Source organism: Typha angustifolia, chromosome 8, assembly GCF_048772165.1.
Source record: "Typha angustifolia cultivar Huaian chromosome 8, ASM4877216v1, whole genome shotgun sequence".
Lineage (NCBI taxonomy): Eukaryota > Viridiplantae > Streptophyta > Magnoliopsida > Poales > Typhaceae > Typha > Typha angustifolia.
In genome coordinates, this window is record NC_133246.1 from 17,155,287 (window position 1) to 17,170,142 (window position 14,856).

At 38.6% G+C, this 14,856-nt stretch overlaps 2 protein-coding genes across 4 annotated transcripts; one reads left to right on the top strand and one right to left on the bottom strand.

Moving 5' to 3' along the window:
• Positions 1-116: 116 nt before the first annotated feature.
• LOC140764237 (probable sulfate transporter 4.2) lies at positions 117-8,986 on the bottom strand. Of its 3 annotated transcripts, XM_073102698.1 has the most exons (19): positions 7,596-8,834; positions 7,130-7,520; positions 6,638-7,007; positions 6,427-6,475; positions 6,148-6,349; positions 5,818-5,986; positions 5,476-5,541; positions 5,276-5,383; positions 4,989-5,096; positions 4,842-4,907; positions 4,030-4,090; positions 3,753-3,880; positions 3,007-3,048; positions 2,372-2,488; positions 2,125-2,176; positions 1,659-1,797; positions 1,440-1,525; positions 889-965; positions 117-812 (listed from the first exon to the last, which is right to left on the bottom strand). In XM_073102698.1, exons 3-19 carry the CDS (start codon positions 6,932-6,934, stop codon positions 549-551), a joined length of 2,031 nt encoding a protein of 676 aa, XP_072958799.1. In that variant the 5' UTR covers positions 6,935-7,007; positions 7,130-7,520; positions 7,596-8,834; the 3' UTR covers positions 117-548. The 3 variants fall into 3 exon arrangements, with proteins under 3 accessions (XP_072958799.1, XP_072958798.1, XP_072958797.1); XM_073102697.1 differs by lacking the exon at positions 7,596-8,834 and adding an exon at positions 8,927-8,986 and having other exon boundaries at positions 6,638-7,520; XM_073102696.1 differs by having other exon boundaries at positions 6,638-7,520; positions 7,596-8,833.
• A 1,045-nt stretch (positions 8,987-10,031) lies between these two features.
• LOC140765088 (protein-tyrosine-phosphatase MKP1-like) lies at positions 10,032-14,597 on the top strand. Its single transcript, XM_073104002.1, has 3 exons — positions 10,032-10,237; positions 10,353-12,192; positions 12,244-14,597. The coding sequence occupies exons 2-3, from the start codon at positions 10,422-10,424 to the stop codon at positions 12,633-12,635; spliced, it is 2,163 nt and encodes a 720-aa protein (XP_072960103.1). The 5' UTR covers positions 10,032-10,237; positions 10,353-10,421; the 3' UTR covers positions 12,636-14,597.
• Positions 14,598-14,856: the final 259 nt, after the last annotated feature.

The window sequence follows — 14,856 nt, forward strand, 5'->3', positions numbered from 1 at the left end:
TATCTATATATGGTCATCAATTTGAGAAACTACACCAAACTACACCAAACTACCAAAGGAAGTGATATCAAGACTGCAACTCCCAATAAAAGATAAAATAAAAAGGAGATGATAACTTGTATAATTTCATTCAATGGGACAGACATTATTCCATATCAGCTGGACATATACACAACATCCTGTAAGAAGGCCCAAAAAAAGGAAAAAGAAAATATTACAAAACCTTATGGCGTGCAAGTTTTAATTTACAAGCCATATTATGTTGTTCTATGAGAGACCACTGGTATCATAAGCAATATTGTGTAATTGCATATAGTTTAGCATGTAGCCTAAACATATCTATATCCTTGTATGGTGATAAGTATGCACCTATGTCGTCAAATGTAATCACAAACCATCTTACAACACATGGAGAGTGCTCTTATTCGTGATGGCAGGATCACTTTTATCATACTATGCAGAACAAACCACTTGCTGCTGATTGACATATACAACGGATGGCTGAACAAACACAGTAAACAACATAAGGGGAAGAAACAGCGAACCAATCAGACCTCCCTTGGTGGCAGGAGAGGCTCCTGATCCGGATAAGGTTCCTCTCCATTGTGTTGTTTCCATTGCCACTGCAAGAACTCTGGCTGCCCACCTGGTGTCTGATTTCGTATGCTCCCGAGGAAGTTCTCCATATACTGAAGGCAAGCTTTAACAGCATCATGCACACTCACAAAATACCATCTCTTTCCAATCAGCTCAATAAGACCGGCCCGCGATAGAGTTATTAGAACTTTTCGGTTTGGATTGGAAAATCCCATCTGCAAATACCCAAAGCTAAAATGATAATGCCAGAAGAATAGGTAAGCAAGAGACAAGAATAAAGATAATGCATACCTGGATTTCACGTGATTTGTACTCTTGATGCAAATCCTTGAGAGCTTGAACTGCGCTGGAGTCTATATATGGGACAGCTGCAGCATTTGAACACAAGTTTGACGTATCAAATGTTGAAATTATTCACCATGTCCTACTAAAGGAAAGATGGTACCATTACGTACAAATTTGAATCCAGAAGGGAGAATAATAGTTCTATATGAAAACAACTATAAAGGAAAAATCTAATAATGCTACAGAAAGCATCTCACTGCCTGTTTGTGTACTAAATATGATTTCATATTGTGGTAGAAATTTTTTTATTAGGAGCAGGTAAGCCTCGTCATCTAATTAACCCATTTAACTAATAACTAAAAGAATTGGTGTACTTGACAGCACAGTAGAGAGGCCCATTTAACTTAATTCATAATGGCCCCAAAGTTTATTATGTAGATGTCATGAACTGGAAACAGATAAACTCATAAAGACGTGATATCCCATGTTTGCATAAAGACATAATTTATTGTTTTTTTCCTAATTGACCCAGTGATGAGATAATGCTGAAAACTTGCCTGCCATCTCAATGATCACAAAATAAATTCTTTCAGTTTCTGGTCCTTTTGTGTTTCCTGAACTATCAACTTCATACTCCCGCAACCTACCAGCAGAAAAATAGTGATGGCAAAATGCAATCTGAAATCTTTAAATGCTTTATGGCATCTAATCATTTACTTTTACAGCTCTTTGACTTATTCCTTCTCATAGAATATACAGAGGGTTTGAGTCTTCACCTGTCTTTGATGTAACTTATGTTTGCGAAATAGATCGGAGCATCAATTCGGACCACAACAATGCCATTGTATATGTAAGCTTCAGGATACTGTTCAATGTTTCTGTAAACAGTAGTTCCTGGAAGACGTCCCAACACAGCTGCACCCAAAAAAACAGACTTCATCTAGTCAAGATAATGGTGCTTACCGCGAATAATGTAATGAAACTTCACATAAGCAATGCACCATTTAAATTATCTAACTCAGTATGATACAGTGAAGATTATGGACCTTAATAGCAATACATATAGCTTGTGAAGAAAGAAAAGATACAGTATATATAGCCCTTCAGTAAGGCAAGGTTATGATTTACGATTATCACATGAATAACTACCAATCGAGTACTACTATTGAGTTAGAAATCTATCATGCTGGTACACCACAATGAAATGTTACCAGCTCTAAGTTGGTCTTGCAAAGAACTCACCTATGTGGGGATTTGCTGATTCATGGATGACAAATGCAAGAGAGGCACTGACCTGTAATAATAACTCTGACACTCAGGGTTGAATTGGGAGATATGTAAATGCATGTTAAATTGATTCGCAACTTGAAAATCACTTAAGATAAATGGAATAAAACTTAGATTGTATGATCCAAAGAGAGAGGTCAATCATACTATGCCCTCGAAATAAAATTATGCTTGAGAGATAGTTATGGATATAATCTCTCACCCCAACAAGCACACCAATCTCTATGCCAAGAAATAATGTCATAATACAGGTGATAGTCCAAAGAAGGAAATCTTTCTTATCTACACGCCACAAGAACAAAGCTTCCTCATAGTCCACCTGAAAAAAGAGAATGAACATAAAATATAAAGAAGAACAATTAGATATATATTTCAATTCTGAGATTATAAATCTCTTATGCAGTTATGCATTAACTTACACAGGCATTAGGAAAGATATACAGTATTCGATGATATGTCCCTAGCACCTCAAAAATTACTTTGTCCTTCTAGTAGAGATGTTAAACTGATAATGGTACATTCCATAGACAGGGAAAATAAAAGAGAATTATAATTGTGGTATTCCTAGGAAAAATGTCTCTCGTACATCAGCATTCTACAGTGTCCTAAGCCCTAGCAATGCCAGATGAGACCACATGGACTTGCATTTGTAGTTAAAAGATTGCTAATTTTCAACCATAACTTTTTAGTTGATCCAGTGTATACGCTGATATCACCAGGGTACAAATGCATAATTAAGGTTCTCCGCCGAGTCAACAGCTGAACCTTGAGAGTGTTTATATAGGTAAAAGATTCTAATCGTAATAACAAGAGAAAGAGGAATTGAAATATTCTTACCAAGCTTATTCCCACAGAGATGACAATCGCAGCCAGGGCACACTGAACATTTACAAAAGAGTATAAAGTAAGAATAATAGCATTATAGCATTATTGAGCAGGCCTTGCCTGCTAGAAAAGGTAGATTTATTCAGAAGACTAATGTATATATGAGAAGGATATCAAAATATCAAAGTAGAAGATAAATTTGCAATATTTCCAGGGTAAATTTGTTAGTTTTAAGTCAAAACATCTATGTGATTTGCACAACATAATTTCAAGGTAGTAACTGATTAATGCAGGAGTTCAGCATGCAAGCCCCCAGAAGTATGACTATGAGTTCCAAAATGACTTTGGCAAAAGGAGTTGACATCACTTTTGCATACAAAATGACCATGTGGGTGTTTTAAAGTGTCATAGAGATATATAATAATTTAAGAATGTCACTACAGCTTATTCATTCTACGACTTTCTATCATAATAATAAATAACTGATGCACTTCAACATTACTTAGATTATACTTATTATAGTATCAATTGATTTTACATGTCACGCCATTATAACGTCATGTTATTCAGTCTTCAATAAGAACAATTATTTGTTAGAATCCATTCATCACATCAAATATGTTTTCATTCTCCATTAATCATTCTGTAGAATTTGCCTATTTGGACTTTGGAAAAGTGAATTACAGAAATCTTATCCAGAGATGGATGCTATAACTTGAACAACAATGAAAAGCTAAAATTAGTGCAGAGAACAACACCTGGGGAATATCTCTGAATAGTGGAGTCAAAAAGAATAGCGCACATCCCATTATACAACCCATTACGATACCAGATAGTCCTGTTTTTGCCCCAGTCTCATGATTTACAGCCGATCTAGAAAAGGAACCTACATAAACAGTAAAGAATCACTAATATAACATTTTAACTCAAGTCCAAACATGAAAAAAATTGTTGGAACTTGAAACAGAGAATTAATTTCACAAACTATAGTATTTATATTCAAGATTCAAAGAGAACAACACATTAATAGTTTACCTGTTGCAGGGTATGCAGAGAAGAAAGAACCACATATATTTGCCATTCCAAGACCAAATAGCTGCAAAAATACATTTATGAGTGCTAATCCCTAGATTTGATAAAATAAGATTGACTGAATTCAGCTTCATTGAGCTTACTATAAATTAACCAGGGATATGTGCTAGCATTACTATTTAATTATTTTTCATAAGGATCATTATCATTAAAGAAAATTTTGTGACCTTATTCAATAGCTGCATACAAATATATTGGTAGCCAGCTAAAAGCAGAGAAGTAGGGAAAGTCTCTACTTCATTTATTAACTTAAGGATGAATTATCCACTACTCCTATTTTGGCTGCGAATCCTCTAGAAGATTATGAGACATGAAGAATTTAGTTAATGGCCACTCATAAAAAGAATTAATATTCTATAAGAGTATAAGTGCAAGTGTATCCCACTTCAATATCACATCTTACTTTAACACATTCTATGATTTTAACTATTTTATCAATTTGACAGTATCAGAGGATAAGCAGTGGAAGAAGTGGACAAAGGAATCATACAGCAAGGGTTTTAGGTTGGTTGCTAAAAACAGAGGATGTGTGACAATCAGTGTAGCTGCCAATATTTTCTCGAACATGTAAAATGTAACTCTGAGATCAAGCAGAATATTGTTTTGTATTTGTATATACAGTTCTTACTGAAATTGTGTCATAAAATACCCCTGGTATGTTTTCCTTGAATCACCAATTTACATTTTCTATGGAAAAGCTAAAAACGACATAGAAGCAAGACGGGCTGTGAGATTCCAAAGTTTTCTGATTCTACCTCTTGATTTGAGTCTAAGTCGTATCCATTTTTTGCTGCCAAAGCTTTGGCAATCCCCACGGATTCCTGAAGTTAAAATGGCACTTATCAGTATTTGATGAAGAAGTATGACAAACAATTTAAACAATATATAGAAGTCGATCATACCAATATAGCAACTCCAGTAATGAGAACAGCTGTTGAAATCAGAGAGTGTGCATATTGGAATCCTCTAGGAATATGAAACTCTGGAAGGCCCTGCGGTATTTCACCTACCTAAGAGCAACAAGACCATGCTTAAGAGTAACATCTGAAAGAAAGGAGTAAGCTAAATATTCTAGATTGTCAACAGATTATTAACTAGCCAGTCCGAAGAGAACGAGTGATTATAATTTATAACAGGAGGTACTGTTTCTACTTTCAGATCTAAATGGTTTAATGGAATACAAACTCACGACAGATATTGAAGATGGACGGAAAATTTTCACAAAGGCTGTTCCCAGCATAACTGCTGTCAGAGGTCCTGATGCTCTAAGGAATCTCAGGCTCTTCTTCGAACTTCCCTGCAATAAAAAAAAAAAAAGGTTTGGACAATTTATTCTCCTTTGTACCTGCATGGAGCTTCTCCAAAAGATAGGAATGTATAAGTTATTACCATGTGCTTCATCAGAAGAATGATTGCAAGAATAGTAGATCCCATTACAAATGGTGGCCATGAGAACTACAAGATGAAACTATGATATAGAATTAGTAAAGATCAATGCCTTAAACAGTGGACAAAGATCAAAATGAAAATATCAAGGAAATCATGATACCTAAGCAGATGAACCCACATACTAAAAGCTTCACAAACAATTTAGAAAAAATACATATCATTTGGCTTTACAAAGAATGGGACACTGAAAATTGTCGGTGCTCAATAGAAGATCCCCATATTTAAAACACTAATGAAAAATAATAGACAGATCTAATTTTTAGCAAATTATAAAGAACTCACATCTCCAGCTCCGTCAATTATACTCTTTGCAAGTGGTAAAAATTTGCTGCTCCTCTCTACGCTGTAGCCCAAGAAGTATTTTGCTTGAGACAAAGCAATGACAACCGCCGAGGAAGTGATGAAGCCGGATATTACAGAATGACTGATAAACCTGAGAAGCCACCCAAGCCTGTGCAATATATGGGCAAACCAAATAGTCAAAAGATGGTTTCAAGGAGTTGGGAACATTAAAGATTTAGAAGCTCTTCATTAGGTATAGATATGAGGTAGGCACGAGAAGAAATTTCAAGCAAGTACAATTTTAGAGAACGAGGAAGAACAATTTGACACCTTAGAAGGCCCATTGCACATTCTAGTACCCCGACCATGAATGCCAACAATATAGCAAGCTCTGTGTACAGCTCATCTGATGGATCAACAATGCCGCTCAAGACATTTGAAACTAAGAGAGACACCAATGTCACTGGACCAATTGCAAGTTGACGGGATGATCCAAACACAGCATAAATAAATATTGGAACGAAACCAGAATCTGCATCCACAAAAATAACAACTTATTATAGAAAATGCAATCTAAAATAAAAATTTATAAAACGTTTTAGTACTTACATAGTCCATAAATAGGATGAAGTCCAGCAAGCTTAGCATAAGACATTGCCTGATCAATTTGTAACAGATAGACGAAAATCAAAGTTAAAAATGAGATAAATTTAGTAACTAAAAGTAGTAGAATGCATTTGAGTATAAAAAATTACAAAAGAATATGAATTGCAAGCTTTGAAATTGAGCAAAAATTGATGAACCAAAAGCACTAATGCACCTGAGGAATGAGCATGACACCCACTGTCGTCCCGGCCATGAGGTCCAATTCGAGACACTCACTCCAGTCGTAGGTCCGAATCCACCGAGTGCAAGGGAGCAGGATCTCCATCAACTCGATCAAAGACATACTCTGAAACTTGAGTCTCCATTGGGCGAGCAACGAGGGCGAAGGAAGGGCTGGCGAGGACGGCGTCGGGCGATCGAGAGGCGTTGCCCTGACCTGCCTGGCGAGCCCGTTAACGACGTCGCTATCGGTGATGTCGAGATTGCTCGAAGTGGCATAAGATATCTCCATTAGTCTCCACCTCTTCTTTGTTCCTACCACCACATTCACCTCTTTCTCTCTCTCTCTCTCTGGTTCTTTCACTCTTTGAAAAGCCAATGAACCGTTTAAGTTGGCGGGAGATAGGAAGGGATGCACGGAAGTCGTCTTAAAATGTGGAACATGCAACATCATATATAGCAATTGATCAAGGGAGACTGATGTTACCACGTGTCAGCTGGTGAATTGTGTAATAATGCTGTTTCAAGATGGGGCCTAAGATGCTGGAGGTCGATGCACTCCGGATGCATGGGATTCGCTATACCACGAGACGGAAGTGTACCTGATTCCAGCGACGTATTACACAGTACACAAATGCTCACTATCTGAGGCCATGTAATCCGCCGTCGCTTTAATCCTTGATTGATCGCTACCGTCCATTCCTGGACGGCAGTGATCAACTTATACGTAACGCCGTGATTCGCACTCTGTGCGGTGGCACAATGCAGAGCCGTCCGTTGTTCCTACTTACCCACTTCATTGTTTTTAACTCCAGCGTTTGTACATTATTTCTTCTCTAGAAGACGATCAAGTGGTTTTCAAGTTCGAGCATGAAGACCTGAAACAAGAGAAAGAGTGATCAATTATTAATGCCTGGATAGATACGGATCCAATCACTCACTCATATCTTTACCAATTAATTTCGCATCCCAACATCAATCAGCTGTACAAAGTTTGAGTATGAGCATCTTCACGACTAAGATTGACTCTATTATGGTTAATAACAGCTGCTTGATCTTGTACAGAAAGATATGGACAAGGATAATAGTGGTTGATCATTATGCAAGTATCATGCCTCATTGTTTGCAGACATACTACCAGATTCCATACAATCATTATGCAAGTTGGAAGAGAACATTACATACTTGATCTTAGTACACTGCCAGTGACTGAAGTTTCCTGCCCATATTACAGAAATTACAGGACAACAGCTAAAGGTAGAAGATATATTTTCCAGAGTGATTCAGTCAGCAGAGATAAGAATGGAGTGAAGAAGCTGCATAATAAAATTTGTTCTACATCTAGGAGTTTTTAAGACATTTTTAATTGCAAGGATTTAGATACGAAAGCCTGAGACATGGCATAATGAATTCCACCATGCATAGTGAAGTATGCCATGAACTCGTGGACCATTAGATGTGCTTAAGTATCACAATTTTTTTAAGAAACCAAGCAAGAAATCTAACACAGTAGTTCCAACTTCATTACGGCTCCTCCTCCGTGTACCATGTTCACGTGCCACTGAAGAAAAATAGAAGCATCCCAATGCATGAGGCTCCTTTAACTACTGTCGGAGAAGAGCATAATATTTGCAGGTTTACTACCATTACTGTAACCCAATCGTAAACATAAAGTACAAAATTTATTGTTTTCTGTCTAAGTTTTTAGAGTAATCAATGAATTAATATGATATCATAGCATATAAAAATTTATTATTTTTGAACAATTTAAACTTTTAGAATAATTAGTAAGTTGTCACGCAATCTCGTAACCACATAATGCTCAATTAGTGGCGAACCTTACTATCATAATACAGGTAAATGCCCTCTAAGAGGAAATTTTACAAGCACCTGTACTCATGGTTTACCTGAATCATGAATCTTGGTGAGACTCCATAAGAAGTATGGATCACTATTTATGCAAATGATGAATTATAAATCTTGGTCAGTCGATATGTCACATACGAAAGAAGCTAAAGTTTCGAAGTTGCCGGCCATTGCAAGCAGAACAAAGCAAGCAAGAACAGTAAAGAAAGCAATATAATAGTAAAGAAATCTTCCAAAATTAGTCGACCGAGAGGTGTTTGATGATATGCCCCTAACAAACACCAGAAGAACTCTGATTAAAATTCACGTCCGGCAAAAATGCTATACTTCTACCTATCTTTATACCATACTCATCAAAGGAAACAAAAGGCAAGGAACAACTAAATCCATGGCAAAACGTTAAGGGGGAGACCACAACCTCGCCGCAGACTCCAATCGATTACTGGTTGGCACCGAAGTCGGCAGCGTAAAAATAAAGCTAGACGAGATTAAGCAATAAGTACTCCACACTACAGCCTACGTTAATTAAAACGTACTAAAGTCGGTGACCTGTGACTACATCTTGCCGAATTCTGTAGAAGAATTAAGGAAACGCCGACTTTGAAGTTATATTAGTCCGGTTGCAGTTTAAAAGTAGTACCTGTAGCATCTTCCAGGAGAGGAGATCTACGTGGATATATTCTCTCCTTTGCCTTTGGAATTATGATATAATTTTGGATGTCGATGTCGATGTCAACGTCGGACATGATTCGGGGTACAATTAGTGGTTGCAGGATGGGACCAACATGAGACGGATGCCTTCTCATCTTCATGCATGGCATCTTTGAACACATGGGAGTTATTAAAGTTTCGAATATTATCATATGACAGCAGCCAATTACTTTGTCGTTTGCAAAAGGTTTGAACGAAATATTTAAATGTAGCAACATTCAAATCCAAATATCTCAAAGTTTGAAAAAGATTATCTATCGCCCAGTATTTCCATCCTGTTAGTTATAAATGAACAAGGAAGTCCACAATCTTGTTCGTTGTGTGGGAAACGACAACGATTCGACTCGTGGGAAAACAGCATCTAGTTAATCCTATCCCTGTCCGTTTTTGGCATAATTTTCCTTATCTTGACTTAGTCCACGTTAAATTTTCTCAGGATTGAATGAATCAACTGTGGACCTTTCTAGTAAGTTAAAAAAGGGGACCATGACTTTGGTGCAACCGGATCTTTGGTAACATTTTTTCTACGTTGTGATCGTAGAAATGGGAGGCTTTCGTTTCTCACAAGATATTCATGTTAGGTCACGTGGCAGGGAGGAGTTTACGTTGTAGCTATGGCACTACGAACTGGCTTGCATCCAATCCCGTCTTCTTCCACTTGAAACTAGTCAACTACCGGAGCTGGTCAAACGGGTTCCTTCGAGTCAAAGCAATTGCGCCCAAATATGGCAATGCCAGCTACCCTACCGCCCCATCGCGGACGTTGGATTGGAGAGCGGCGGATTCGACCGCTTGGATCCGTTCCAAAGCACGAGAGTTCGTACACTCTGGGCGTTGCGGCGTTCTCGAATCACACGTCGCGGCGGTATAAATTAAAATCACCTCTTTATCCTCTTCAAAACCCTCGCCTCGCACTCTCTCCCTAGCTCGATGCGAAGGCTCCTAGATAGCTCGTCGTGATCCTCGAAGGGAATTGAACTCCTTTTGCTTGCTAAAAGTTAGATTTGATCCTATCCAGGTTTGGAGCTACTATTTACGCATCTTTTTGCGAATTTTTTTGGTATTTTTTGTGTGATTTTTGCGAGTCCTTCGCTTTAACAATACCTAAAGATCGCAATTTGATTGGTTTCCAGGTTCGGTTGATGAGGGGATCTGTAATCGGAACTAGGGTTCAAATTTGATCAACTAATACACTGAAGGCTATGGTTGGTGAAGAGGATTCCGGTGGCCGGAAAACCTTCTGGAGGTCCGCCTCGTGGTCTGCTTCCAGGACATCGGCGCCGGAGCACGCCGAGGACTTCCAATCCGAAGCGAAGAACTCGAACGGTAACGGCCGGTCCAGGCGATGCCGTGCTCCTCCTCTCACTCCCAGATCCGCGAGCACCAAGGCAAGGTCTTCCCTTCCCCCTCTGCAGCCCCTCTCCATAGTTCGCCGGAGCTTGGAAGAGTGGCCAAAGGCTAGCTCTGACGATCTCGGGGAGTGGCCTCACCCTCCCACTCCTAGCGCAAGGGCCGAAGGGCTCAAGACGAATCTTTCCTCACTCCGGTCTCAGTTCGACAAGGAGTGCTCTAAGGTCGCTGAACATATCTACCTCGGCGGGGACTCCGTCGCGAGGAACCGCGACATTCTTCGTGAGAATGGGATCACCCATGTCCTCAATTGTGTCGGATTTGTGTGCCCGGAGTACTTCAAATCCGATCTCGTGTATCAAACCCTCTGGTTGCAGGATAGCCCGACGGAGGACATCACGAGTATACTGTATGATGTGTTTGATTACTTTGAGGATGTCAGGGAGCAGGGTGGTAAGGTTTTTGTCCATTGTTGTCAGGGTGTTTCGAGGTCGACGTCGCTGGTGATAGCTTATCGTATGTGGAGGGAAGGGCAGAGCTTTGATGACGCCTTCCAGTTTGTCAAGGCTGCAAGGGGGATTGCGAATCCAAACATGGGTTTTGCTTGCCAGTTGCTTCAGTGCCAGAAGAGGGTTCATGCGATCCCTCTGAGCCCCAATTCGGTGCTGAGGATGTATAGGATGGCACCGCACTCGCCATACGATCCATTGCACCTTGTGCCCAAGATGTTGAATGATCCTTTGCCTTCTGCTTTGGATTCTAGGGGGGCATTCATAGTTCGTTTGCTCTCATCGATTTATGTGTGGATCGGTAGGAATTGTGATCCGGTGATGGAGAAGGATGCGAAAGCTGCGGCATTTCAGGTGGTAAGATATGAGAGGGTCCAAGGGCAGATCATGATGGTTGAAGAAGGAGAGGAGCCGTTGGATTTTTGGGAGGCATTTTCAAGTGCACCACTTAACTCAGATGGCAGCACAAAGATTACCAGAGACCAGATTGTGTTGGCCGTTAAGACTGGTGCTGGGAAGAGGAAAGTGGAATCCTACAATAGAGACTTTGAGCTTTTCAAAAAGGCAACTAGTGGTGGTTTTGTTCCACCATTCTCTTCTTCAGATCCTGGACAGGAAACCCACCTTCCGGCAAGAGAAAGCAATTGGAGTGTAATGAGGTGCAAGTTTATACCTGGGTCCATTTTTCGAGTTCGTCCAGTTTCTGCATCAATTAGAGATGTGGATCCACGAGCTAATCGAGTACAATTTCTGACAGCAGAGTCATCCACATCGCCGCCTTTCCTTTCTCCTAGTTCTCTATCATCCAATTCAAGCATCAGTTCAAAGTGTAGTTCGGTTTCACTTTCACCTTCCTTGTCCCCATCGATTGTCTCCCCTCGATCACTTACTCCATCACCTGGTTCATCTAACTCGCCTGACTCTTTGGTCTCATCATCTAGGTCTCCTCTCCAAAGCTTAAGTCATCTAGAGCTTGTAAAGCCTTGCCAGGATGCAGCTTCCTTTCCTCCTAAGGTGCTTGCAAGTTCTATTGCTGAAAGAAGGGGAAGATTTTCCTTGTTGAAGCTGCCGGCACTGGGAAAGGGATCACAGGAGATCTTAGATAGGGGCGATGGTAACTGAGTACCTTGTGGTGACTCTGTAGACAGCACAAATAGTAGATAAATATCTCAAGCTACAAGATGCTTGGGTAGATTACCTGTTAGTAGTTCAGTTTGTAGTGTCAACCCCAGGAAATATCATGCAGTGCAAGATGATCAACAATTACCTGGCTTTACTGAAAATCTGTCTGACATTAGGTTGGAGACTCATTCTGGTGAGCAAGCTTTAATTTACCACTGGCCCAATGTGAAAAAGTTAGCTACATTTGCATGTGAGGATCTTGATCCAAAATCTGTTTTCCTTTTCATAGTGCCTAATATCAGTATATGTGGAGAGGCAGGTAGGACATTGTACTTGTGGATAGGGAGTGAATTCAAACATACTTATGTGAAAACAGAGAAATTTTTGATAGTGAAAGCTTACAAGAACTTAGTTCAGTTGACTGGCACCAAGTAGGTTACAGATTTCTGGGTCTCCAAAAGGATATTCCCACCAAGGTACTTACACATTTCTTGATTTCGTAGCGTTTTTTAACTGGTTGAATTGGATTGCTGTCTCTATATATCATTTGTCCTATATTATTCTGTCTTTGCCATTATTATTTAATTGATATTTAGATATCTGATCATCACAGAAAGGTTTGCGAAGCTTCATTCTAGAGAATAAGTAATATATTTTGGTATGCACATTCAATCATGTTAAATATAAGCATTTTACAGCAAAGTAGAAATATTGTGGGACGAAGGCTGACCATGAAAGATTGTCATCTTTATGTGAGCCCAGCATTGAGATTTAGTATGTTTGCAGGTCAAAGTGATTATCCTTCCTGTAAATGTGTTGCAGTTCTCATTTATTTCCACTGTTTCCTTGTATCCACGTAGTTGTTTTTTCCTGGTCTTCTAGATATTCCATTGATGTTCGACTAATTTTAAGAACCTAAATTTTATGAGAAATAGTAATATAGTTACGGCTAACTTGTTAGCCTTCAGCTATACATTTCTTTAATTAAAAAATTATTAAAATATACCATTCTATGATTTATCGAAAGTCTTACTTTCATCGCACATTCATACATTTTTCTATGGGAGTGCAAAACTTCAGTTAATCTCTGGAAAGTTGTCTTCCGTTATATTTCATTTCAGGAGAATCTTACATTCATCGTACATGTTAACCTGAAGTTTGTCAAATTGAAATATGTGCTATTTTCTGGGGTAGGGGATTTTCTGGTTGGAGTGTTCCCGGTAGAATAAGGTTATACTTATATAGTTAGGAAATATGCGTGATGCCATTGTATCTTTCCTTTCAGTCATCTTTTATGACTTCTAGACTGTCATCTCTTCCTATATATGTGTGTTATTCTGTAAAAGCATATGGTTACAAAGATTCATTGGAAAATATGGTTGGAGTAAGGCAATGTGATAAAATTCATATAGTGCAAGAAAAAATAAATAAATAAATAAATATATATATATATAAGGTCATCTCATACTTGAATCATGTAGGCTTCATTAGTTCTGATAATAGCTATACATAAAATTTGTCCTTAAAAAATAGCATATATGAACATATAATTGCGGTAAATGCAACTTGTTTATATTCTATGCTGTGTTGATGCTGTTAATATTGTTTAACTCTGAATGCATTTTGAAAGAAGATGATATTGTCATGGCTTGTAAAGTAAACATTCTTTTGGTTCTGAAGTGTGTTATAATTCCAATTCTATATGCATATTCATTGCCTTCTGTGGTGAGCCTTAATTGCTTCTCTGGAATTGGAACATTGACAGGTAGTTGAAGAGCATGATACAGAGAATCTCCTCGAATAGCAATATTCTCCAGGTGATGAAGATTTTCTAGTAGCCTAACATACTTGAGCACAAGTCTGCTCCCATTTCTTCGGTATTTCATTTAGTAGAGATATTTTTTCGTCGCTATTATAAGACAGTGGCTCAAGATTCATGCAACCACTGACATGATAATCTAATTGTGCTACATGTTAAGTTTACTTTTTCAGGTTTTTTTTTCATTCAAATAAAAAATGGCAGGACTCAGGATGCTGGCAGAGCATTGCATCTTTTTTGCTATTTCAGGTTTTGGCAAGGTCACATGTATGTTATCATCTACTACTCTTGTACATTATCTTTGTCTGAATTGTAAGTTCCCGCTGTTCGAACATTGAAATGGGTTCTCCTCTCTTTTTTTTAATAGGTTATATGCCTTATTTCTAGGCTCTTACTGTTTGAACTATCTCTCTCTTGCTTAAAAACTAATGACTAGACTGTCAAGCAATTAGTTTATGTTTGGAGTTGAGGATTGGGATGTTCTAAATTTTCAAAGGGTGTTATACATGTACCCCCTGTGAAGCCGTTATTTATGTATCAACTTTCCCATTATTTTCTTTAAGTAACTCTTTTCATATGTACTTGAAGAATGATCAATCAGGCATTTGATGACAGAAATGATCAATTAAGTAATGTTCACAGGCTTCATCTTTTCTTCAACAAGCACTCACCTCTACACATGCACTAACACTTTCTCTGAAGAAGAGTTCAGATCTACTGCAGTTTTAAAGATGCTACAATCAAAATGATATCTCTGACCTGATACCCAATGTGCACAAGTCTCCTCGTCTCTTTCCCAGATCAATATCTGTTCCTCTCTTCTCTTCCTCATCATCT